Consider the following 27,552-nt stretch of genomic DNA (forward strand, 5'->3'; position numbering starts at 1 on the left):
AGCTGGTGGAGGCTCTGTAATGGTGTGGGGCGTGTGCAGATGGAGTCATATGGAACCCCCGATACGTCTAGATACGACTCTGACAGATGACCCGTATGTAAGCATACCGTCTGATCACCTGCATCCATTCATGTCCATTGAGCATTCCGACGGACTGGGCAATTCCAGCGTGACAATGCGACACCCCACACGACCAGAATTGCTACAGAACGGCTGCAGGAGGTCTCTTCTCAGTTTAAATACTTTCGCTGGCCACCAGACTCCGGAGACACGAAAATTATTGAGCATATTTGGGATACCTTGCAACGTTCTGTTCAGAAGAGAGCTCCACTCCCTCGTACTCTTAAGCAGGATACATGGTGTCAGTTCCCTCCAGCACTACTTCAGGCATTAGTCGAGTACATTCCACGTCGTGTTGAGGATCTTCCGCGTGCTCACGGGGGCCCTTCACGATATTAGGTAGGTGTACCAGTTTCTTTGGCTATTCAGTGTATTACTACATAGAATGCACAGTTAAAAGCTAACCGTCGATATGAATTGCCACCTCACTGGCAGTCTCATACACGACTTTAATCACACATACAACCCACCCTCGCATATGCAATTCTTGTATAAACCACCACTCTTCCCATGTGGTACAGCTGCTTAACACGACACGTGAATTGCTTTACATATTCAACTACCTACTCCCACTTGTATCATGTAAAACTGTTTCTCCTAAAACAAAAATATAGGCTTTTTCTATAATTTACCAGAATTTTCGAACAACGAATGTGTATTTAAAATCAGTACCTGTCGAACTGTTGCCTAAATAATACAATATATAATAACTTATCGACAGAAAAGTTTTCAGTTTATTGAAGCCTTCAAGGTAGAAATGAATGGGATGGTAAGACGAAGAGATATGGAGGCGAGTTGGGAAAGAGAATCAGTGAGTGAGTGAGTGCCATTAGATAAGTGACACTGCTTCCACCTCTGTGCAGATTCCAGTAACAATCAGCTTCGCGTACACGTCGCACGTAGAGTATTTTCTAGCCGCACGGGAGAACCCCGTGCACGCACATGATGTTCTCCCGCGCCTCGATCAACGGGCGTGCAAGAACTCGTGCCGGTTGGCTCGGCGAGCAGTGAGCTATTAAATTGTTACCAGGGCGCCGCCAAAGAAACGTGCCGACGTGCAGCGCCGCTTTTGCTGGCTCCACGGGGCGCTTCACGCTCCGCTTCGCATCTTTCTGCAATTTGCTGCGCTCCTTCTTTTCAAATATTTACATTATAGCCGACGCCGGTACAGAGTGCAGTAGAAATACTTTTGTCGGTTTTCCGTGGCAGTGCAAAAGATAACCTCGTAGCTGATGAAGCAGCTGAAACAGAACACCGCCACTCATTAAAATTGCCGCAGGAATGATATAAATAACATATTTTTTGACATCTTAGATATTCCGAAATCCAGTCGGATGTTCGCGTCGTTCCCGCACGATATTTCAACAGCGTGCCTCGCTGTCTACCTGAGACTGGTCCTTGGGTCGATCGAGTCCAGTATTTATGCCTGGAAGGAGCTGGGCGTTCCCTAATCGGTCCGCGCCGAGTCGAGTGTTCCGTCTGTGGTCCGCGCCCGCCAGACTCGACTTCAGTGGACTCTGTAGTACTCAGAGTACCCAACATCTCAGATCGGATCTGACACACCTCAGATGACGACCACAGCCGTAGAGGACGGCCAAAACGGGCGCGGACGGCAGGCGGAACATCCGCGGCTGGAGGGATCCATTGAAGCAGAGTCTGGCGGGCGCGGACCACAGACGGAACACTCGACTCGGCGCGGACCGATTAGGGAACGCCCAGCTCCTTCCAGGCATAAATACTGGACTCGATCGATCCAAGGACCAATGATCACATACACACAAATAAGCAATAGCGATAATTGTAATAACAGTAATAATAAGTAATAGCGTAATACTAGTCTCTGCTAGATATAAATACACTAGATCCAAATCTACACCCTCTGTATGTACATAAGTCAAACACAGAATGCAAATCTGCCAAATATAAAAATCCGATCCTGTAGAAGAAAGGAAAAACAACATCTAAATTTGTATTATTATGTTTACTCCATTCTTTCACCATTAACTACATGCTCTCTCTCAAAATCAATATCGTTACGATACATTTTTAATGAATGTTTCCTTTCCTGTTAATACTTCTATACATGCTACCTTCTTATTTGTATGTCTCTTTCTTAATTATATGTTTCCCTTGATGCTTTCATAAATGTCTCTTGAATGTTAAAATCAAAATAGTATAAATCCTGTATTTTACAAAAATGATCATGTTTATCCTATATTTTACAAAAATGATAATGCTTAGCACAATTGCAAGCAAATGTAATCAAAAAAGCAAAAATTGTATTGTACACCATCGGCCGAAAAAGAGCAGCAAGCTCTAAAAAGGCCCGCCCTCCCCTTATGGGGACGGAATGAAGTGTGCTAAAAAAAAAAGAGGACCAGTCTAAGGTAGCACCGGAAGAAGACAGCGAAAAAAAAAAAAAAAAACCAAGGACCAGTCTGAGGTAGCACCGGAAGACAGCGAGGCACGCTGTTGAAATATCGTGCGAGAACGACGCGAACATCCGGCTGGATTCCCGAATATCCAACATGTCAACAGATCGTAGGGAAAGCATGAAAAATTACAGCCGGCCGTAGTGGCCGAGCGGTTCTAGGCGCTACAGTCTGGAACCGCGCGACCGCTACGGTCGCAGGTTCGAATCCTGCCTCGGGCATGGACGTGTGTGATGTCCTTAGGTTAGTTAGGTTTAAGTAGTTCTGAATTCTAGGGGACTGATGACCTCAGATATTAAGTCTCATAGTACTCAGAGCCATTTGAACCATTTGCACCAAGAATTAAAACATATTTGTTGTTGTTCATATACAGTACAGCAGAAAGAATACACGACTAAACTTCATAGGAGTTTCGGGGGCTAGAAAGTGCAAAATTTATTACGCGTGGCTGCCTCCTCTGGCAGCAACAATGGCTCCTAAACGGTTCGGCAAAGAGTCGAACAGAGCCTGAGTCGAGACACGTGTATGTGGTGGCGTGCCAGTCTCTCGGCGACCCATGATCAAATGTTTAAAATGGATGAGAGATATGGAGAATGTGACAACGTGTCGGCTGTGGCAACAAAAGATGAAGGAAGGAAGATTAGGCTTTAACGTCCTGTAGACATCGAGGCCATTGGACAGGATTGTTTCAAGGCTGGAGAAGGAGCTGGGCCGTGCTCTTTAAAAGGAACCGTCCTGGCATTTGTCTGGAGCAATTAAGGGAAACAGCGGAAAAAATAAATCAGGATGTCCGGCCGCCTATACGATTCGTCGTCCTCCAGAAGGCGAGTCCATTGTGCTAACCACACCAGAGCATCAGTCGAAAACCTTCTGTGTAAAGGCAGGTCAGGGCAGCATTGACAACAAAAGGTCTTGCTTTATCTTGTTGAATGAGAACATCACGCCGGCCGCGGTGGCAGAGCGGTTCTAGGCGCTTCAGTCCGGAACCGCGCGACTGCTACGGTCACAGGTTCGAATCCTGCCTCGGGCATGGATGTGTGTAATGCCCTTAGATTAGTTAGGTTCAATTAGTTCTAAGTTCTAGGTGACTGATGACCTCAGAAGTTAAGTCCCATAGTGCTCAGAGCCATTTGAACCATTTTGAGAACATCATGGAGAACACGAAGGCAGGACGCGGACACCGGTCTTAGCATGTCAGAAATGGGGCGGCGGTTGTCCCAGAGGCCGAGTATGTGAAGTAGAGTTGGTAGCGTTGTGTGCCCAGTGGCACCTGATACCATCACGTTTGAGAATCCAGCTTATTTCGTGGGAGAAACTTACTTTATTCACTGGTTACTTCGGTTTTGAATCGTAACTAGTAACACAGAAGTCTTAATTTAAAAAAAATAGAAAATAAGAAAAATGTCGGAAAAACATCGAAATATTATTAATAGTTTTTGGTGAATCACTCACTCACCTCCCGTGAAACACTAATGTTTCGCGGAATGCAGTCTAGGAAACCCTGGTCCATTGTGATGTTGTACACAGAAATGGGACTCTGAACAGATAACGTGGTGTCACTCCTGTGTCCTCCTGTTGTTGGAGACACCAATATGGGTGTGGGGAGTCTCTCACAGCTGTCGCCTCAAACGAAACCGCTACTATGGTCGCCTTGATTACAGGCATTGATCCTACAGACGTCAAACTGGCGTGTGGGTATTTGGCGTGCTGTAAACAACCCCATTCCTGCAATGGAGGTATGTGACGCTGCTGGTTCGACCGTGCAGGGCCAGCCGAACAATATGTCTGTACTCTCGGGAGCTAGTCGCATGTGGCCGTTGGCTTCCTGCATGGGTTTAAGTATGGCTCTTCCTGAACCCACTGATTCCATGTCGTCATGACGGTCTTTGGATCCCTACCAAAGTGAGCAGCAATGACGCACAGCGACAAACTCGGAATGTACGGGAGTGTGCTGACAAGTAATGCCTCTGAATTTTTTATTTGAAAACTCTCAAAATTTTTTAAATAAAACAAATTTTATTAACATTCTACATCTTCATTCTCCACGTCTACATATTTATTTCTCAACATAATCTGCCTGGCGACGAATGCGTATTTCACATAATCACCCACACAGTTTTAATTGTTATATGTATTTCAACTAAAGGCACGTTTTTTGCGATTAAGAATTCGAAACAGCACGCTATTTCTCACTCACCGACGTAGTTACTTTACACACCGCCATGTTACACGCTACAATTCGGACCTCTCTAGCGGCAGAGGGTTTTAACTTGCGTCAGCGAAGCGGGAAAATCGCCAGAGTAATGTTCATGACATGCAATACCTCAGTAGATGTTGACAACTTTTCAGTACGTCCTCCTAAGATAGGCAAATGCCATGATCCTACTGCTCTCGAATTCCGACTCGTGCTAGTTTAGTTTTCTCCTCTTTACACGAGTTATAACATGATTTTCTGTCAAAAAACCAACATCAAATCAGATTTTTGTTTGGGAAACTCGATAGGCAAATCTTTCCTTACATAAATTTTTACATTATGTAGATCGTGGTATTCCTATTTACATTGAGCGGTTGTGCTGAAATGCCGATTATTTACATAACCAGCATGTAGCACTTCGTGCAGGCCGACAATTGTTGGATGTCACATTCATAGTTTTGCAGCTATAATAACAGCAGAGAATCCGCAAATAAATAAGGGATATGAAGGAATTATAACTTCCTAGAATTGACGAGACAACACTCGGCGGCATGAATATCCGAAAAAAGTTACGTTTCGAAAACTACATTGTCTAAACCTCTCTACTTCTGGAAAATCACAGTTGCTACATGTCAGATTCTGATACCAGTCCTATTTGACACAAAAACGAGTGATTAGTTCATGCTGATATGACGAAAAAATTACAGCATCTACCAGACTGAGAGTTGTTGGTGTCGTAATATTTAAAAATAGTCTGCCATACATTAAATCTTATCATGAAACGGATTAAGCAAGACAAACGTAAAGGAAATATAGTTATTCGTTACCCACAATTAATCAGCATTGCATCTGAGAAGCCTGGTATTCCTGTGCGGGGAGATGAGATGCTGATAGCAAAATAAAGAACAATTTCACGTGCCTTAACGGAGCTAAGTTAAATCGACTTTAAATGAAGTGAAATCCAAGTGCGTTCAACGAATGTGAAAATACGCCTACGATTAACAAGAGGCAAAAGTGGCAGAAAAAATTTGTCTGTGAAGAATTTTCACCTAAGTGCTCAGTGTCTCGCAGTATGTGAGTCAAATTTGAGAAATAACAAATGGGTATATTGAAAAAGATAATCGCTACTTAGTAAAATGAGGTTAAAGACGCAAAGCACTAAATCTTTGTGTTCGTGTAGAGAACACAGTTTTGCTTTGTTGTTACTTGTACTTCAAGCACCTACAAGTATCCAAAATTTCATGTAATTATCACCACAGGGAACATTTTTAATTTTTTTCTACATTTCCACGTAACTGTAAATATTTCAATCACTGAGTTACTGTCAGCAATAGCGAAGAGAAAAGAAACATATACATTATGAATAATGAAGTGTTTTATCCGCTGTGAGAGGATTCACGTTGTTACTGCTACATAGGCTAGATATAAGCAAACAAATAATTAATGAAAAAACTTCCAGTGGTCGCGGTATAAAAGATATCGCCGGCTGACAGTTCCCATTGATCACGAGCTTTTCATGTGTTCTTTAACTTCTTCCATTGCTGGAAGCCACTTCTCATAATTCCAGCTAGGATACGTTTAGCTGTTTTACGGTCTACAGCCATTATCTCTCGGACGGGTAACAGCAGTAGTCGGTGCAGTTAATTAAAGTGTGTTTTTTCGATTCTTTCACAAAGCAAAGCGCCGATTCCTTGACGTTGTTTATCACTGCGGCTGAGGGCGTTCACATAAATGCAATTAAGGACACTGCTGCAGTAAATTGTGATCACTGCTCTTTATGTCCCTGAATGATGAGGTACTCCAATTTCGAGCAGCGCTGCAGACGTTCTGTGTATTGGAAACGGAATTATAACGTATCGCCTAACACAGTGTGCTCAAATTACCATTTAAATGGCTCCCCCTACAAGTACTAAATCGGACCGCAGCGATTGGCCTTAGTAGCAGTTACAGCGGCGAGAAATGCTTCACAGTAATGAAAAGCGCTTCTCAGGGGTGATACTCCGCTTCATTTAGCAGCCCTTCATAACGTCAGTGGCTGTTTATCTCCGAAAGCAGCGAAGGTAAAAGGATAGAAGCACAATTCGTGTTGTATTGAGGCGGTAGTGGAATAGCGCTACTGTATCCCAACAGAGAGACGCAGACTCATTCACCATACGACTGTCCGATTAACAAAAGATCCATTTGAAGTCACTGAGAAGAAAATCACATTAACCACAGAACATCTAAGGATTTGCAGTCGACAAAGAGAAAGATCCTGATGCAGTCCAATACCAATGCTGTCCGAAGAACTGCTGCCATAGCAACGACAAACTATAGCAAGTATCTGAGAGAAGAGTATCGACATTCGTATAACTAAATTCCTTTTGTAAGTAGGCTGTTTAGGTTTTTATGTTGGTAACGCCACGCAGCGCTGTGTTTGAAAATCACGGACTGTGCTGTGTGCAGTCTGTGGCTGGTTGGCATTGTTGGAATATTCGCGTGTGTAGTGTTGGGCAGATGGATGTGAACAGCGCGTAGCGTTGTGCTGTTGGAGGTGAGCCGCCAGCAGTGGTGGATGTGGAGAGAGAAATGCCAGAGTTTTGAGAAGTTACTATAAGCGAACGACCTGGACGTGTGTCCGCCATAAAAAAGAATTTTGTAAAGATGGATCTCATGAATTGACACACACACACATATATATATATATATATATATATATATATATATATATATATATATATATATATATATATATGATGTCTTATGAACATTATTAAGGTAAATACATTGTTCTCTATCAAAATCTTTCATTTGCTAACTACACCTATCAGTAGTTAGTGCCTTCAGTACTTAGAATCTTTTATTTAGCTGACAGTATTGGCGCTCGCTGTATTGCAGTACTTCGAGTAACGAAGATTTTTGTGAGGTGAGTGATTCATGAAAGGTATAGGTTATTGTTAGTCAGCGCCATTCTTTTGTAGGGATTATTGAAAGTCAGACTGCGTTGCGCTAAAAAATATTGTGTGTCTGTTTAGTGGTGATAAGAATAACTAAAGGGAAAACTGTTATAGTACGTTGAGTATTGCTCAGCTGTTTGAAAATCAAATAACGTAGAAGTTTACCAGCACAGTCATTCATAATTTTTCTAAGGGGACGTTACACTCCTTCCGAATAACGTCATTAGAAGTTTGGACGTGATATTCCGGACAAAAGAATATGGTTGGCTTTCTAACATCCTTATAACAGCAGTTGAATGAGCTTTTTCAATAACTACACTTGGTATAGTCTTCATTACTGACTCGTGTTTTCCGAATTTTGGCTTTCCTAGTGGCATGCCGTACAAAACGAATCGATTAATTCTTTCACTTCAGTTATCTTTGGGCACACAGAAGATTTTGGTGTGCCGTTTTCCCGTAGAGCAGAAATATAAAGTGACGCATAAAATTTGACGAACTGCATTACATCTGGATTATTACGATACAACGCGTATCAGGGCCCCAAATAAATCTTTGCGTAAATATAGCAAAAAATCTATTGAGACATTAAAATTGCATCATCACACCCATAGGCAATAATGTTAGGTCTATTGGGAAGAACGCCAAGCGTATTAGAGAAGGATCAGGAGGTTTATGAAGAATGAAAGAACAAGGCTGGAGTTTAACGTCTTATCGACGATGAGAATGTTAGGGACTGAGCGCAACTTGTGTATTGGCAGAGTAATAAGTTGCATTCGTGAAACATTCAGTCGTGTACAGTGTATTGAAATAAAATAAAAATATTGTTTTGAAATGTTCATTTCATTTTCGACCTTATTTAAAGTAGTGGTTAGCCCTGTACAATTCCATTTCTGCGGCACAGCCCTATGGGGTGTGCCAGATGGGATCGATAGCTTTGGATTCATTGGACTATACGTTCACAAAAATTATTCGCTTAGGATAATGAGAACCCGGAGATTCCCATTCTGATTGTACCCTGGCCTCAAACTATTTTTTTTAAATCTTGAGATTTAAATCTATTTTGAGCTCTTAAATTGTATATGAACTGCAGAAAACGTTGAAACACACACATTTGGTTTCAAATACAGTATTAATTTTTTAGTTTTTGAGATGTGATCTTGTTTAGCAAGCCGTGTCAAATTCGTATAGTTGGTAACCGTCTTGTATACTCTGCGCCACCGAAATTAGTGAAATTTAGCCGCCACGAATATTGGACGTATTTGGCCCAATTTCATCATCTCGGCAGCAGAGTCTGCACTTTCCTGAAACTTTTCAACTTCACATAAGTTTTCCCTTATATCTTTGATCGACTAGTACTTCTGAGAAAATAAAATATGGGGGAAAAATGACTTCTGCTTACATTGAAAAGTAATCGTATGAAACAGGGCCGGAGCTGCGACGACTGATCGTGAATCGCGCCTGGATAAATTAGTTCTTAAGATTATTAACCGAAAAGACAAGTTTGTAAATTGTAATCGTGATCCAGCACACACGCCTTTTCTTTATATGTCAGCCTGCATCGTTATTTTATCTTCGACAGACACTGGAACTGGAAATAGGGTCTGAGGCGATAGATTTTCATAGCAATTTTTGTCTGCTTAATTTCTACTGAATATGATTTATTGAATATAACTGCTGTGACTTTCGTAATTATGAACGAAAATGTAAACCACACCACATTCTTCCAACATTAGGAGTAAAAAGCGGAAGTGTAAACGATTCCATGGTACTAGTACTTTCACAAAATAAAAACGGAAACAGTGGACAACGGTAACTAATACGGAAAACGGAATTCGTAAAGCTGCTTTGTGGAAAACTGCAAAATTGTTCATTCTGTACAAGATGAATATTGTGCCCTTGATACAGAGTTAGCAACGTCAAATATGCATATTTCGTGCCATTTGCTGTTGAGGAACCTATTACAGTTGCAATGTACGTTTGTCATGTCACTAACGGATTTACTTATTTTGGCAAACTGTCGTCATACTATAATCTTAGCACTAAACAGATTGTTAAAAACGATTCTCATTTATTGTATAATGCACTACATCTAACAGATAATTTTCCAAGCAAGGGAGACTGAAATCGCTTCAGTCTCTCTGAAATTAAACAAATTAAATTATGTGAGTTGTATTTCACCGATTCTGACCTTCGTTGTACAGATACACTGATTCGTGAGAAACAACTTCCCTTACACTTAAATACATAGCCACACAGGAATGGCGTTTGCTTTAATCTGTTATCAAATGCATCAGAATTGAAACTTACTGCATATTAAAACTGTTCACTGTACTGGGACTCGTACGTGGACCTTTGCCTTTCATGGGAAGCACTCCACCCACTAAGCTAACCAAGCGCTACGCACGACCCCACCTCACAACTTCAGTTCTCACAGTTTTATTTCCGCTAGTACTTCTTCTCCTAGCCCGCAGACTTCACGGAAGTTCTACCACATACATAGCGGTACTAACACTCATGGAAAAACAGGTAGACTGGAAGTTTGTAATGTAGGTGAGAAAAGGCACTGGCAGAAGTGAGGGTATGAGGGGGCGGGCTTTGAGTTGTGCTGGCGCAGGACATTTGGTGGAGCACTTGCGAACGACAGGGAAAAGTCCCAGATTCGAGTCCTGGTTCGACATGCCGTATTAATCTGCCAGGAAGTTTCAGATCAGAACTCACTCCTCGGATACACAGTGAAAAGTCATTCCGGAAACCATTCGGTGCGGATCTCACTATGGAGTTATGATTTCCGATACGACACGTTGCAATGCAGGTCGCGCGACGCGAAGGTTACCGTGTGGCAATCGTGTTTTCACTGGAGTGATACTGCTAGCAACAAGACACAGTAGGTGGCAAAAGCCTCGTGTGTGGCCCATTGCTGGCAACCTCATCAGAGACAACATCCAAATCTGTCAAGTACTTATTCAAGAGTGGAAAGAGGTATGGATCTCCTTCCAGAATTAAAATCACTTTTGATGCAACAACTACACAGCACTGATTGTCCAAAATTGCCCCAAATACAAACTGCCCAGTGACTACATTACTTATTGTAAATGTTTCAAAATATGTGCTGTGTTTTAGTTAATTTAGAAGTGTCCCTTAAACTATGGACAATGGCGAGAAGGAAAACCAGTTCATTATCAAGCTGTGATATCAGACTGTAATATCATAAAAAAGTCGTTTCTTTTACAGAATAGTTTCCCAAGAACATAATGAGAAAGATTCCTTAGTGGAGAATATGCGTGGATCCAAAACAGTGGTGTTTACTTATTTTTATGTTAAAAGTAATGGTTCAAATGGTTCTGAGCACTATGGGACTTAACTTCTGAGGTCATCAGTTCCCTATAACTTAGAACTACGTAAACCTAAATAACCTAAGGACATCACGCACATCCATGCCCGAGTCAGGATTCGAACCTGCGACCGTAGCGGTCGCGCGGTTCCAGACTGAAGCGCCTAGAACCGCTCTGCCACTTAGGCCGGCTTTAAAAGTATTAGTATCAGTGAGAAACTAAGGACAGAGACAGATGTAGCATTGCTTCACCGGCGTAAAACAGCTTTTTAGGCATGTCAGATGCCTTGTAGTTTTCCTCCCCTTTACCGCACAACACAGTTGGATGGAGCAACAAGCACTCCATGCTTCGCTGGGTGATACGGCAAAGAATCATTTCAATGTTGTATCGCTGTAATCTCAGTGTGAACCAGTTTAGTTTCCTCAGCTTCGTTTCTATATGCTCCACCACTGCAAATTACTTCTACGTTGTATTATGAGTTGCATCATGTATCATATTGGATATTGCATCTTGTAAGTGAGAACAGTGCCTTATAACTATTTATCATATATGAAAAAACCACCTCGCGTTATAGTAGGCAGGTGACTGCGTTTCACCTTGCGGAAGTACCTAAATGCATGGTAGAAATGTGGTGACCGCAGGGCTATTTCCTACCCTCTCTCTATACAGGCCCTCTAATCTGAACACAGTTACCCTCCCTCTACCCTCCCCTTTATATCTCCTTCGAATTTACACTACTGGCCATTAAAATCGCTACGCCACGAAGATGACGTGCTACAGACGGGAAACTTAACCGACAGGAAGAAGATGCTGTGATATGTAAATGATTAGCATTCGCACAAGGTTGGCGCCGGTGGCGACACCTACAACGTGCTGACATGAGGAAAGTTTCCAACCGATTTCTTATACACAAACACCAGTTGATCGGCGTTACCTGGTGAAACGTTGTTGTGATGCCTCGTGTAAGGAGGAGAAATGCGTACCATCACGTTTCCGACTTTGATAAAAGTCGGATTGTAGCCTATCGCGATTGCGCTTTATCGTATATATGGAATCGGTGGGTTCAGGAGAGTAATACATAACGCCGTGCTGGATCCCAACGGCCTCGTATCACTAGCACTCGAGATGACAGGAATCTTATCCGCATGGCTGTAACGAATCGTGCAGCCACGTCTCGATCTCTGAGTCAGCAGATGGGGACGTTTGCAAGACAACAACCATCTGCGCGAACAGTTCGACGACGTTTGCAGCAGCATGGACTATCAGCTCGGAGACCATGGCTGCAGTCACCCTTGACTCTGCATCACAGACAGGAGCGCCTGCAATGGTGTACTCAATGACGAACCTGGGTGCACCAATGGCAAAACGTCGTTTTTTCGGACGAATCCAGGTTCTGTTTACAGCATCATCATGGTTGCATCTGTGTTTGGCGTCATCGCGATGAACACCATACTGGCGTATCACACGGCGTGATGGTATGGGGTGCCATTGGTTACACCTCTCGGTCATCTCTTGTTCGCATTGACGGCACTTTGAACAGTGGACATTACATTCAGATGTGCTACGACCCGTGGCTCTACCCTTCATTCGATCCCTGCGAAACCCTACATTTCAGCAGGATAATGCACGACCGCATGCTGCATGTCCTGTACGGGCGTTTCTGGATACAGAAAATGTTCGACTGCTGCCCTGGCCAGCACATTCTCCAGATCTCTCACCAATTGTAAACGTCCGGTCAATGGTGGCCGAGCAACTGGCTCGTCACGATACGCCAGTCACTACTCTTGATGAACTGTGGTATCGTATTGAAGCTGCATGGGCAGCTGTACCTGTACACTCCATCCAAGCTCTGTTTGACTCAATGCCCAGGCGTGTCAAGACCGTTATTACGGCCAGAGGTGGTTGTTCTGGGTACTGATTTCTCATATTCTATGCACCCAAATTGCGTGACAATGTAATCACATGTCAGTTCTAGTATAATATATTTGTCCAATGAATACCCGTTTATCATCTGCATTTCTTCTTGGTGCAGCAATTTTAATGGCCAGTAGTGTAAATACGCTTTGACATCAAAGATAAAACAGGATGGTTAGATGGACGTTTTAAGCCTGCTGTTTCGAATCAACAAATAAAAATCTTTCTTCTTCCACTAGTTCCAAATACGTATCTACTGCCATCACATTTTTTTCACGAATATTTTCCATACAGCAAAATATTTAACTCTCGACGAAGTATATGTTGCTGAACCGTTCACAGAACATAGCTGTGTCGCCTTTACGTCGGACACCTTTTACCGGCCGTGTGGAGGAGCAGCGCGAGTGGAGAGACGGAATGGCCGCCCAGAGAGACGTCCAGATTTGGGCGCGCTGGTCCTCTTCTGCTTAAAAGGCTATCACGGCGAGGCGACACGTCGGCCACAATGGCCTTCCGTTGCCTCGCCTCCTCTGTGGGAGCCGCGGCCCGCGACAGACGGGACGGGACTGGACACGAAATATGCGGCCCGCGGCCGCGGCCTCCGCCGGCCATGCGTCACGCCAGCCGCCGGGCCCCACTACAAAGGCGGCTGTCGCTCAGCGCTGGTCAAGGGCGGACGCCGCGCCAAACCCAGGAGCCCGCCAGCCTCGTTAGACACCGCGGGCCCTCCTAACAACTGCCTGCCCTGCCCCGAGTGCTCTCCCAGGCATCCGGACCAGTTGCGCGCCCGGGATGTGACTGCGGCACGGTAATGTGGGTGTGTCCCACAGGGCTCCGTTATCGGACCATTTCTGTTCCCACATTCGCGGCCGGAAATGGAAAGTGTTACACCGTGAAGTACCAGTCTGCCGTACATCAAACTTCGTAGGTGTGTTCATCACATAACGAGTATTAAATGGTTAAACTGTCATTACATTCGGAACTGGCGTCGATCATCAACGTCAGTATAAATCCTGACTATTTGGACAAGCATACTTTCTTGTTTGGAAGCAGTTTCTCCATTACATCATGAGGAATGCCTTGCCATACCTGAAGTACATGCTATGTCATTTCATTAAGTTTATTTGCTGGTGGCTGTTATGAGAGTCCGATTGCACCATGGACACGCTCTGTGGGTGAAAAATCAGGGGACTCTGCAGGCCTGTCATGGATCTGTGCATTCATCCAGGCGTTAGTGATATGAACTGTTGCGTGAAATCTTGCATTATTCCGCTGCAGTATGCCATTTAGTACTTTGGTCGTGAAGGGTATGACGATGGCTTTAAACATTATTGGCACGAGTTTATGAAATAACATATACCTCAATAGTCATTTTATTAGTACGATGCGTTTCGTCAGTATGCTGCTGTCATCAGGTGTATTTACAGTTACTTCTACGTTGTAATTAATGTGAAGTGATGTTAGTTTCCTTTGCGATGTGTGCCAGTGACGTTATGTGTCCAAAAATACGCCTGTTCAGGAAGATAAATATACTCTAGTATTATTAGTAAGCATGATTAGTCATGTTGTTAGCCGGCCGGAGTGGCCGTGCGGTTCTAGGCGCTACAGTCTGGAACCGAACGAGCGCTCCGGTCGCAGGTTCGAATCCGGCCTCGGGCATGGATGTGTGTGATGTCCTTAGGTTAGTTAGGTTTAATTAGTTCTAAGTTCTAGGCGACTGATGACATCAGAAGTTGAGACGCATAGTGCATAGAGCCATTTTTTCGTGTTGTTAGTGCATTCACATTTTTGTTGGTAAGTGAGGTGTGTGGGACATGGCGCACAGTAATAAGTACATCGCAACTCAGCAATTTCAAAATCATTTGCTTACATTAATTCAGAGAGTCGTAAAAGCTAAGATAAATTAGTTTCTGTTGCTGAAATAATAGTATATAGTGAAGATGGAACATTTACATCTAGATGTATTTATGTCTTGGGACATAAGCCGGCCGGTGTGGCCGAGAGGTTCTAGGCGCTTCAGTCTGGAACCGCGCGATCGCTACGGTTGCAGGTTCGAATCGTGCCTCAGGCATGGATGTGTATGATGTCCTTAGGTTAGTAAGGTTTAAGTAGTTCTAAGTTCTAGGGGACTGATGACGTCAGATGTTATTTCCCATAGTGCTCAGAGCCATTTGAACCTTTTTTTTTTCTTTGGGATATATTAGGTGAGTAGCTGGTAAGGACAATTTTTTTATCTTTCCAAATAGGCATTTTTTGGGCATATAACCTCACTTGCACACACAGAAAATGAAACTAAGCTCGCTTCATGTTGATTGCAATGTAAAAGTAAGTGCACCTGACGATCGCAGCGTGCTGCAAAATGCGTCGTGCTAATAACATATTAGTAACAAGTGACTGTTGTAGTATACGTTATTTCATTAAAATCTTACAGTACAGTCGTAACCCTGAAGTAGCATCCATATAGCGTGGATAAATTTAAGATTATTACCACATACTGCTGAGCCTTCAGATACCCTTCAACAAATACCAGCCGGCCGCTGTGGCCGAGCGGCTCTAGGCGCTTGAGTCCGGAACCGCGCTGCTGCTACGGTTGCAGGTTCGAATCCTGCCTCGGGCATGGATGCTGTGATGTCCTTAGGTTAGTTAGGTTCAAGAAGTTCTAAGTCTAGGGGACTGATGACCTCAGATGTTAAGTCCCATGGTGCTTAGAGCCATTTTTCAACAAGTGCTAAATCGGCCCTGTTGTATTTAGTAGCTTCCCACGCCATGATTGCAGGCATCGCCGCCCACTGTAACTTTCTACCACGTTGCCGTTGATCTGACAGCCACAGGCTGAAGTGAGGCTCGTCGTGCCACACGTTGCCACTCAATGTCTCAGTAGATTCTGACCCTACACCATGCAACCGTATTTTGTCTGCCGTATGCTCTCAGAGGTACATAGCACATGGCAGCTCGTGATCTGAATCCCGCTTACTGTTATCCGTTGAGCACAGTTCTGCCTGTAGCCTCTGCCTGGAGTCATTTCTCATCTGTCCATTTGTCAGAGCCGGTCTAATCATCCTACGATCTTCTTGTGCTGTAGTCGTTCTGGAATCTTGCCTGCCTATTCTTCATGTCACACTGTTGTCAGGAGTCCATCTCGTTACCATCCGTTCTATAGTCATTGCACAACAGGCATCTGTTTGTGCCCTCTGTCAGTATGTGTCAGTATGATACTATCAAGTCCATGCCGATAACTGAACCGTTCTCAAAGTCTAGAAGATGGAGATACGGTGTTAGTGGGCGTTGTCTGGCCATGTTTTGATGCAGTCTTCATCTAAAATGTTCCACTTATATCAGACATATCCAATATCCAACATGTTTTAAAAAATAACATGAAATGCCATAAACAAGCCAAACATAATGAAAACATGACGAAATAAAATCTCGGGTGAACAGCCTGGTATGAGTGTGCATAGGACACAATATTTCGGCAATCGACCACGTTGTCATCATCAGGTGCGCTGATGTACTGATCAAATCACATACCTCTACGGGGAGGAGATTTATCGCAGCATGAAAATCAGTACATCAGAGCACCTGATGATGGCAACGTGGTCGATTGCAGAAATATCGTGTCCTATGCACACTCATACCAGGCTGTTCACCCTAGATTTATTTCGTCATAAAATACGCCTGGAGAAATTGAAGAATCACATAATGAAAACATAGTAATTAATCTCCCACAATTAAGTAGAATTGCAAGAGAGAAGACTGCAGTACCGTCTGTGGAGATTATCGTGGGAAGCTTATTCCGTTCTTCATCTACACTGGAAATACGCAACCATGAAGAACTGAAATTTTAATCAACATATCCCACATTCATAAGAATGTTGGTGTATGAGTTTGCGACACTTTTGATTTCTTAAAGCATTTCCGAGACTAGATTGGTGCTGTTGTTGTCTTCATGCCTCAGACTGCTTTGGTTCAAATGGCTCTGAGCACTATGGGACTTAACATCTGAGGTCATCAGTCCCCTAGAACTTAGAACTACTTAAACCTAACTAACCTAAGGACATCACACACACCCATGCCCGGGGCAGGATTCGAACCCGCGACCGTAGCGGTCGCGCGGTTCCAGACTGAAGCGCCTAGAACCGCTCGGCCACACCGGCCAGCTCAGACTGCTTTGATGACCCCTCCATGCTATTCTGTCCAGTGCAAGCCTCTTCATCTCCGAATAACTACTGCAATCCATACGTATTTGAACCTGCTTAATGTATCGCTTTCTTGGTCTTCCTCTGCAATTTTTATCCTCCACACTTCCCTCCGACTCTAAATTGATGATTCCCCAATGTCTCAGTATCGACTGACCCATTCCTTGAGTCAAATTATGTCACAAATTTATTTTCTTTCCAGCAACTTAGTACCTCTTCATCAGTAACGTGATTTACCCTTCTAACCTTCAGTATTCTTCTGTAGCACCACATTTCAAAAGTTTCTAGTCCGTTCTTGTCTCAATTGGTACCGTCCATGTTTCATTTCTGTACAACGCTACTCTCCAGACAAATGCCTCCAGAAAGGACTTTCCGGCACTTAAATTTAATTTTAACAAATTTTTCATGGCAAGTATACGTACTGTATCGTCTCTGCTTCGACCATCACCATTTATTTTACTGCCCAAATAGCAAAACTCATAACTACTTGTATCGTCTCATTTGCTATTCAAATTCCCTCAGTATCACTAATTTAATTTGGACACATTCTACTATCGTGATTTTTCTTTTGTTAATGTTCATCTTATATCCTTTAAGACATCGTTCATTCAACTACACTTTCAAATCCTTTGCTGCCTCTGACATAATTACGATGCCATCCAAAAATCTCAAACTTTTTATATCTTATCCGTGAAGAATAATTCCTTCTCGAGACTTTTGCTTGCTTGCTTTACTGCTTCATCAAGTACAAATTGGATAGCATTGGGGATAGATTAGAACCCTGTCTCACTCTCTTCTCAGACCCTGATTCTATTTCCCGCCCTTCAACTCTTACTAACTTCTGTCTGGTTTCTGTACAAGTTGTATATAGCCATTCACTCCCAGTACTTTATCCCGTCTACCTCCATAATTTTAAAGACTGTATTCTAGTCGACGTTGTCAAGAGGTTTATCTGAGTCTACAAAAGCTATAAACAAATGTTTGCCTTTCTTAAACCTAAGATAAGCTGTAGAGTCATTACTGCCTTAAGTCTTACTAAATTTTTATGAAACATCGATAAATATTGTTAGGTGATGTGACATATGGTAACAGATATACCTGCAAAGGTTTATTTAGACTGTAAGAAAGATGCAATACCAGAGCATGTCGCACATACCCTAACCAACATTTTTCTTTTGCAGTCAGATTAAAACATACAAAAAAGAAAACTGTTTCACACACACACATATATATAGTAGTAAAAGACGATGGTCGTGTAATGATATTTTATTTTAAACACAGGCAGCATTTGCAAGCAGAGCATCTTCACAGTGATCACTCTACATCTGACGTTGTTCATGCCCCTTGTACGCCCTACCAGGCTTGACAACAACGCTAAACACGAACGACACTAACGCACTCTGGTGGTCTTTCTCCATGTCACAGAGAACTTTTTTCCTTTTTTCTTTGTTGAGTTTCGATTCCCCCCGAAGGGGGCGGGCTGGCAGCAGCTTAGTACGCCGCTCTTCGGCCTACAGATTTTTAAAACAGAGGAAGCAGAAGATAATAAACAATAAAAGCAGGAGATAAAAGCGGTGACTTAAATTGTAAAATGGCGGAAAATTGTGGAAGTTAATACATAAAACAAAGGGTTGGCCATGCTTGTAAAACACACAGGAAGAAGACAGGGAAAATAGTAGACAGACAATTGGAAAAACACGGCGACAGTCTGGTTTCTGTTCAGAAGAGATATAAAAATCACACCCAACGACGGTATGATTTCTGTTCGCAACACGTCGGAAAAGACGCACAACACTTAACACTCATTTAAACACTGCTTCAAAAAGTTGGCACGAAGATGACACACCATACTGCCAAGGGCAGATGGGGGAGGGGGGGCAACCTGGACAGATGAGGGGAAAATAAGGGGGGAAGGAGAGGAAAAATGAAGTGTTTGGGGGGGGGGAGGAGGAGCCGACGGAGGGAGAGGTCACAGAGAACTGCAACTGTAATCATTTATATCCGTCGATGGTGTGTTGACGAATAAAGTTCCATTTATATACGGCAATGTCGTTTGGGCGCTTCACTTTTTTTGACAGGCATTATATGAGTCAGAGATCAGAGAGAAGCTGGTTATCAACATTTGCTCCATCTAGAAGATTCTAATTCAGGGTCGAGCGCTACCGTGCCAGCGTGCTTTAGCCGGCTTGGCTGCAAAAGCCTTCTGTTGTAGGCCACATGAATGGTAGCTGACATTTGTGAACGAGTGCTGACTGCATTGCGGGGTCCACGAGCAATACTGGCCCCGCAACGGACTTGTGACGTCAGAGTAGTCGCCTTGTCTGTCACGCTTCGCGGACGATCGGGTCCGTGGAGGGTCCACGGGAAGTAAGTATGTCAGTGAAAGGTACTTATTAAAGGACTTAATTTTGTCGACTTCTGTCGAGAGGTAGCATGTATTTAAACGCGCAGTTAAGAATTAGTAAACTCGTCTGCAGTACGAGGTGCATTCAAGTTCTAAGGCCTCCGATTTTTTTTCTAATTAACTACTCACCCGAAATCGATGAAACTGGCGTTACTTCTCGACGTAATCGCCCTGCAGGCGTACACATTTCTCACAACGCTAACGCCGTGATTCCATGGCAGCGGCGAAGGCTTCTTTAGGAGTCTGTTTTGACCACTGGAAAATTGCTGAGGCAATAGCAGCACAGCTGGTGAATGTGCGGCCACGGAGAGTGTCTTTCATTGTTGGAAAAAGCCAAGTCACTAGGGGCCAGGTCAGGTGAGTAGGGAGCATGAGGAATCACTTCAAAGTTGTTATCACGAAGAAACTGTTGCGTAACGTTAGCTCGATGTGCGGGTGCGTTGTCTTGGTGAAACAGCACACGCGCAGCCCTTCCCGGACGTTTTTGTTGCAGTGCAGTAAGGAATTTGTCCTTCAAAACATTTTCGTAGGATGCACCTGTTACCGTAGTGCCCTTTGGAACGCAATGGGTAAGGATTACGCCCTCGCTGTCTCAGAACATGGACACCATCATTTTTTCAGCACTGGCGGTTACCTGAAATTTTTTTGAGCTGACTCGCGCTTTGTTTCTGGATTGAAAAATGGCATCCACGTCTCATCCATTGTCACAACCGACGAAAGGAAAGTCCCATTCATGCGGTCGTTGCGCGTCAACATTGCTTGGCAACATGCCACACGGGCAGCCATGTGGTCGTCTGTCAGCATTCGTGGCACCCAGATGGATGACACTTTTCGCATTTTCAGGTCGTCATGCAGGATTGTGTGCACAGAACCCACAGAAATGCCAACTCTGGAGGCGATCTGTTCAACAGTCATTCGGCGATCCCCCAAAACAATTCTCTCCACTTTCTCGGTCATGTCGTCAGACCGGCTTGTGCGAGCCCGAGGTTGTTTCGGTTTGTTGTCACACGATGTACTGCCTTCATTAAACTGTCGCACCCACGAACGCACTGTTGACACATCCATAACTCCATCACCACATGTCTCCGTCAACTGTCGATGAATTTCAATTGATTTCACACCACGCAAATTCAGAAAACGAATGATTGCACGCTGTTCAAGTAAGGAAAACGTCGCCATTTTAAGTATTTAAAACAGTTCTCATTCTCGCCGCTGGTGGTATAATTCCATCTGCCGTACGGTGCTGCCATCTCTGGGACGTATTGACAATGAACGCGGCCTCATTTTAAAACAATGCGCATGTTTCTATCTCTTTCCAGTCCGGAGAAAAAAGGCCTTAGAACTTGAATGCACCTCGTAGTTACTCGCTTTCTGCCGGAGACGGTTGATGATACTTGTAAGGCCCGCAGTGTCATCTCGTGGGCCTCGCTTCATAGCGAACTACGTCAGACGCGGTCCTAAGGTAACTCACAAAATCGACACAAGACGGAACCGAGTCCCGAGGCAGGATTTCGGCAGCGGAGAGCAGGGCAGGGTCGGGAAGAATGGACCGTTGGGGCCGTCCGGCGCAGAACACGGGACACCGCGTTTTTGCTCGACCGGGCCGGGCATTTCATTTGGTATTCCGGAGGAACAAAGGGGCCGCCTTTCAGGATTCAGGACCTGCGCCGCGCCGTGACTAGCGGGCTCCACTTCTTCTGCGCCTCATCCGGGGGCCCGTGGCCGTACCAGTGGCGGCAGCGGGCAACGGTTTCGCGGAAACAAAAGACCGGACTGCTCGGCAGGGAACAGCAAAGTCGCACCACTTCCGAGATCGCAGACGACCTGGGACCACGATTATCGGGCGCAGTCAATCCTCTAGTCTAGAAGTTACTGTTTCAAAGCCTGAGACGAAAACTGGCACTAAATCGTAGTCATCTACCCTAGTGGGCCACGATTATCTGTCGCAGTCAGTCCTCTAGCCTAGAAGTTACTGTTTCAAAGCCTGACACGATAACTGGCACTAAATCGTAGTCATCTACCCTAGTGAGTAATGCCATTATACCACGACTGCTGTTCTTCACCGTGAAATTGTCACTTTAATTAGCATGTAGTTAGCTAACTGCATCACTTTTGCATATTTACTCTGCATGCTAAGACCTATGTATTAATTTTTGTGCTCTGGAAATGGCTTTTTTTTTTTTTTTTTTAGGGTGCCGTACCTCATTGGGTGGGAACAGGATCCTTCAGTATCACCTTACTGTCCGTCTGTCTCCCCGTCTGTTAAGACACCTCTTCCTGGAGAACGGGCAGAAATATCAACTTGAAATTTGTCACATATTAAAGACTATAGTTGCTTGACAGTATAAAATATGTAAGGTTCTAAATCAATGCAGTCAAGCGATATGGCCATCTATGTCACCTATTTTGATACTCGCAAACTCAATCATCAGAAGCTGTAGATGAACTATCCATATATACAATTAAGTTTGTACGGAACCCGATAACATTAACGTTAAGGTGACTGGACCGTGTACTTTTCTCACCGCCTGATGCGCCCTCAATGCCTCCACGTGGCCTCTAGTCCTGTGGTGGGCAGTGGTCGTGATGTTTTGGGTTATCAGCGTATATGTTACAAATTCAGCATTTTCGAGCTTGGTAGGTGATTTCCACGGCGTCCATAGCGAGACGCATTGAGGATTCTCTTGTCTCCCCACGCCATGTAATTTTATTTCGTCGTTACAGCAGTCAATCCCCCCCACCACGGCGCTAAGAGCGTAGCCTATGGGTCCTTGGGGGCAGTACCAGCACTCGCGCCTCGGCAGCTCGCTCACCCGACTGCAGCGGCGCTATCGCTGCCCGCATCTGGTCCGCGCCGCGAGACCGCGCCCGTCCTATTATGGAAATGCGGCGCCCGGCGGAGCGCGGCGTGCTCCGTTATTACGCGGCCCAATGACGTGCCGGCAAACAGTAGCCGCGCGGGCCGCCGTTTAGACCCGATAATGCCCGCAGCGGCCACTCCCGAAACGTGTCAGCTGGCGGGCCTCGTGTCTCGGCTCAGAACCAGAAGCCGGCTCCGGCGGGCGCTCCATTCTCTTGCGCGCCCCGGCGGCTCACCTGTACACAACTACAGACTGGCTGTCCCATTACATTACTGGCTTAGGTTCTAGGGCCGTCCAGAATGGAAATTCCTCTGCGGCTGTATAAAGTGAAGGAAATTATGGTTTACGTGGATATACACGTCAACTATATTCTCCCAGAATTGACAAACAGCTTACTACCTTTTAATCTTACGAATACCCATCAACGTAGTTGTGGTCGCTAATATAAACTTACGTCATGGCGCTCGATCTGGAGGTAAGCCGGTTCGAATCCTGCTGGTGGATGAAATTTTCACTGCCCATATTTCACCGGTAAGGGGAGAAAAGATGGGGACGTAAAGTTCCTGATCACCAGTCTTTGCCCCTGTGTCCAGCGTTAAATTCCAAACCTCTCCACAGTGTATCACGAAGCGAGGGCATGTGGCACTATTAGTGATGATCCGTCTATCGGATATGGATGTTAAGCTCGACATCAAATGGCTCTGAGCACCATGGGACTTAACATCTGAGGTCATCAGTCCCCTAGAACTTAGAACTACTTAAACCTAACCAACCTAAGGACATCACACACATCCATGCCTGAGGCAGGGTTCGAACCTGCGACCGTAGCGGTCACTCGGTTCCAGACTGAAGTTCCTAGAACCTCTCGGCCACACCGGCCGGCAGCTCGACATCCCCTTGATGCTATATACTGGCACTGTTTTTTACCCTCTCGCTTCTGGCATCACCTCCAACACGAACATGACACTACACTGCACTCACACATTCACATTACAGTCATGTATACTTAACAGGTACACTTACCCTCATAACTCTCGTACTTCGTGGAGTGAAGGTGCCCACGGTCAAGAAGGAAACATTAACGTTCACTTAGGTGAGACAGCTGGTGGAGCCAACTACACTTGATCCGTCGGTAACTCAACCAAGACCGACCGACCAAACGACTTCCTAACCACCAATCGGTACATAAAACTCAAAGACTAAACTGTTACGGACGTGATTATCCACAATGAAATATCTGTTAAGCTGTCAAAACTACACACCATGTTGCACAGCGACAACAAGTGAGGAAAGGACGCTGCCTGAAATTACGTTAATGGCCAGGGAAGGTAACCGGAACACTAGGGGCCACAAGGCAGAAAATTCCGATGGTGCACTTGAATTGTAGTGAACCAATGTAGTTAATTCCACCACATGGCCGCTCGATTTCACCACTACAAACACTCGGTGTTGTCCACAGGAAAAGCTCCCCAACAGCGAACCACCGAAACGAACGACACGACATGAACGGACGTGGCTTGTATACTTAACACACCACTCAACTTCGACGTCCTGGGTCGGTGAGTCACGAAGCTCGTAGCGATCGGACAGCTCCACACACGCTCCGACACTGCACAGGGACCGCCAGCGGACCCAGCTGACTGCACCGCACGGAGATGTCCTTCGTGGTCCGCACCAACCGATCGACTACCCTCAGAATGCCGACAACATCTAAAATAGTCGTCAGTGCGAATAACGCCAACTACACACACAACCTGTCAAACACTTGCACGAAGACCTGAATCATATACAACAGTAACTGAGCACGCACGCACACACACACACACACACACACACACACACACACACACACACACACACACAGCCCACTCATGAACGATCGGCGAGACAAAACGCGTCGTCGGGTAGGACGACCGACCGACAATCCACAAAGACCGTGGCCCGGCTCAAGTGAAGCGTGGCGGCAATGGTCGGGCGAGCCATGTCGCCGCATAGCTCACTGCTGCTCCAAGCCGACTGCACCAGTGCCGCACTGCAACTCTCCGACTGGCAGGTCTGGACTGCGCTCCAGACGCGTTCCAACTGACTGGCAGCCTGAGCTCGCTACCCGAACTGCGTTACGACAGACAATGACGGGGAAGTAATAGCAGTCGCGCAAAGAAACTACGAGAGGGGATATATTGATACGCGCTGCTAGCGCTTCTCACGGTCAGGCAAAGCAGCAACTCAGTGACACCAGTAACTTAAATTAACGTAGTGAGGTGGAAATACGTTAAAAACAGGGTGTAAAATACATGATGACGGGAACATGAGCTACGCATGGCTCTAGTGTCACACCGTTTGGTGCATTGACACACCATAGCAGTAACTTACCATGTAACGAAGGATACGGGAGGGTAACATCCTTATTGCAGTATTAAGTCCGCAACACCTGTGCTATAACGATTCTTTTGTTCTGTGTTCCAGGAGACAAGCCACACGCGTGCGACTTGTGCCACAAGAAGTTCGCTCTGGCGTGTAACCTGAGGGCCCACATGAAGACGCACGAAAGTAAGTGTCACTCAAGTGATATACGATAGTAAAATGTTCTACACATCGTTACAATTTTCTTATTTACCAGCGCATATTTTCAGTAGATTGTCTTGTGCATCTCTGGCTTTCCAGGATTAGGAAGAATAAACTGTTCCAGTTTCCTCATCTTTTTTTGCCGATTTGCCCACTGACCTTCTCCCAAAGCATTTTCAGTGTAACGCATTTTTTTCTGTCCCTGACTCCGAAAAACGCGTAATGTGTCCCATTACTTTTTCTTCTGAGTGGATTTCAGTTTTGATGACATAACACTAGCTCTGCCCTCATCTATTTGTTCATTGTTTTATACTCTTCGCTACCAACTTTTACTTGTAATGCATATGTAGGCCGTTCTTGTAGGCGTACTTACGTACGAAATCTGTATGTACACCAAGATCTGTTTTGATTAACGCAGAGGCCAATTTGAAGTGAATGGCAAAGGATAACTGGTGCGTTATTTGTTCTGCTACATTGTCTGTCACTCGCAAATTAAGCGCTGAAGAATTTGTACAGACGGTAAAATCATGTTACTGCCCGATTCCAGTAACGGTACTTAAGACTTACCGTTTAATGTGTTATATCTAAATATTCCCATATAAGACGCAGAGCATCTCCGTAACTTTCACACTGGCTGAATCGGACGGTTGCAAATGAAGCAGCACGAATGAGAATTTCTTCTAACTCCTCTTTTAATGCAACCTGAAGAGATCGCCAAAGACTCATGCTCTTTTCAAGAGCAGATCACACCAAAATCTAGTTCACTACACACAAAATTCCCAGAACTATCGCAATAAATACAAGTGTAACCGAATTAGGTCATTTTTTCTTAAAAAGCACGGCGAGTCACAGTGGCTTGTTACTGAGCCTAACTTAAAAATATCTATCTCATTTTTCTAGTTGTAGGTGATTATTGATCATTTACCACAGTTGTACGACGCCGTCGATACGAATCTACACAATAATGTCAACACCGAATAAAACAGGTCCCGCTTTATGAAGATAAAACGTCCTCCCTTGAAACAATTATAGTTCTTAAACAGTCACGTATCCCACCTAGGCGGGATACAGTGGCCGTTTTGTAAACGAAATTACCATATGATCAGCAAGTATGTTTAGAAGGTAAGGAGCCTTCCTGGCCCGAACAGGTCTCCTTTCACGAGTTACTGTGTAAACCATTGAAATCATCTGATGAGGTCTTATTAAAGAAGTCGAAAGCAGTTATATAATTTATGTGACCAGAAGCTGAAAAGTCAATAAAAGAATGATGGTTCTTTTTTTCTGAAAAAGGTAAAATAAATATTAATGCCAAACTACTGTTATAGATTCAGTAGAAACAACATGCATTATTTACATACCACTGTTCTGATACCCTCAGTTCTCAAGATGTAAGAATAACAATCATAGAGGGAGGAAAATGTTAAAATAGTTCTTTAATTTCATTCCTTAGCCCCTAGTAACAATATCATACGGTCAAGCAGCATTTACTTACAATAAGTGAACAATGAGTAGTAGACTTTTCTCCTTACCTGTTCTGGTAAGTACTTCTTTATTTCGTGCTTTATTTGATCACTTAATTTATCATCCTATCATAGTAACAAATTTCAGATGCCTCCAGAGCTTTATCAGGAGTTTCGGTAGCCCCTCGTTTCACTTCCGTGCAATGCTGTGTTCCAGAACTACCTTTTGAAAAACTTCCTCAATTACTTATCAGTATGTGATACCATTAGAGTTGGTTATCGGAGAAAGTTTTGTTGGCCCGTGCTTCTCCTTGTGTCTTCCTTCATTCTGGCATCACTGTTTTCACCATTTCTCTTAAGTATTTAATTATTCTCCTTTCTGCTATTATTCATAGCTTCGTCTTGGCTTTGTTTATCCTTATGCCATATTCTGATTAAGTATGTTGTCCATTCCTTGCTTCAAGTCTTCGGAGTGTTACATCCAGCGAGAAGGGCCATGATCTGTTCCTCTTCCAGTTTTTTTGCTATTCTGTCCGCCCCCGGTAGCTGGGTATTCAGCGCGACAGAATGTCAATCCTAAGGGCCCAGGTTCGATTCCTGGCTGGGTCGGAGATTTTCTCCGCTAAGGGACTGGGAGTTGTGTTGCCCTGGTCATCATCATTTCATCCCCATCAACGCGCAAGCCGCCGAAGTGGCGTCAAATCGAAAGACTTGCACCCGGCGAACGGTCTACCAGGTCTACATTTTTTTATTACTATTCTGAAATTTCTTCCACTTTCTCCGTGCCTCCTTTCAAGCACAAATTGATCAAGAGTACTGACAACTTGCTTTACACGTTAAGCGAGGATTTAAACTGAAAAGACCAAACGTACCTAACAATAACAAGAGATTCACATGTTTGTATCTTGCTTGACAAAATGCTGTTAACCATAGCACATCTCAGACGTAATGTAAGAAGGATTTACTGTGAGACACACACGATTTCTTTTTTAATTGTACAAAAAAATCATATTGTTAACATTAGAGCATTTTTTTTCTCAGTTCCTGCATCAACTACGCTTTATCATAGAGATAGCTAAATTCTTCGTACTTTGCAACTACTTGTCTCATTTGTGTGTACCAGACAAGTCCCAGCTGT

The 27,552-nt window shown here is 44.3% G+C and overlaps 1 protein-coding gene across 1 annotated transcript in view; it reads left to right on the top strand.

Annotated features, from left to right (window-relative positions):
- LOC124802715 (zinc finger and SCAN domain-containing protein 22-like) overlaps positions 1-27,552 on the top strand; it is a 765,984-nt gene that overhangs the window by 729,082 nt on the left and 9,350 nt on the right. The window contains exon 7 of the mRNA XM_047263680.1: positions 24,856-24,939. Coding sequence (XP_047119636.1) covers positions 24,856-24,939 — 84 coding nt within the window. The remainder of the gene's footprint in view (positions 1-24,855; positions 24,940-27,552) is intronic.

This window comes from Schistocerca piceifrons, chromosome 6 (genome assembly GCF_021461385.2).
Source record: "Schistocerca piceifrons isolate TAMUIC-IGC-003096 chromosome 6, iqSchPice1.1, whole genome shotgun sequence".
NCBI lineage: Eukaryota > Metazoa > Arthropoda > Insecta > Orthoptera > Acrididae > Schistocerca > Schistocerca piceifrons.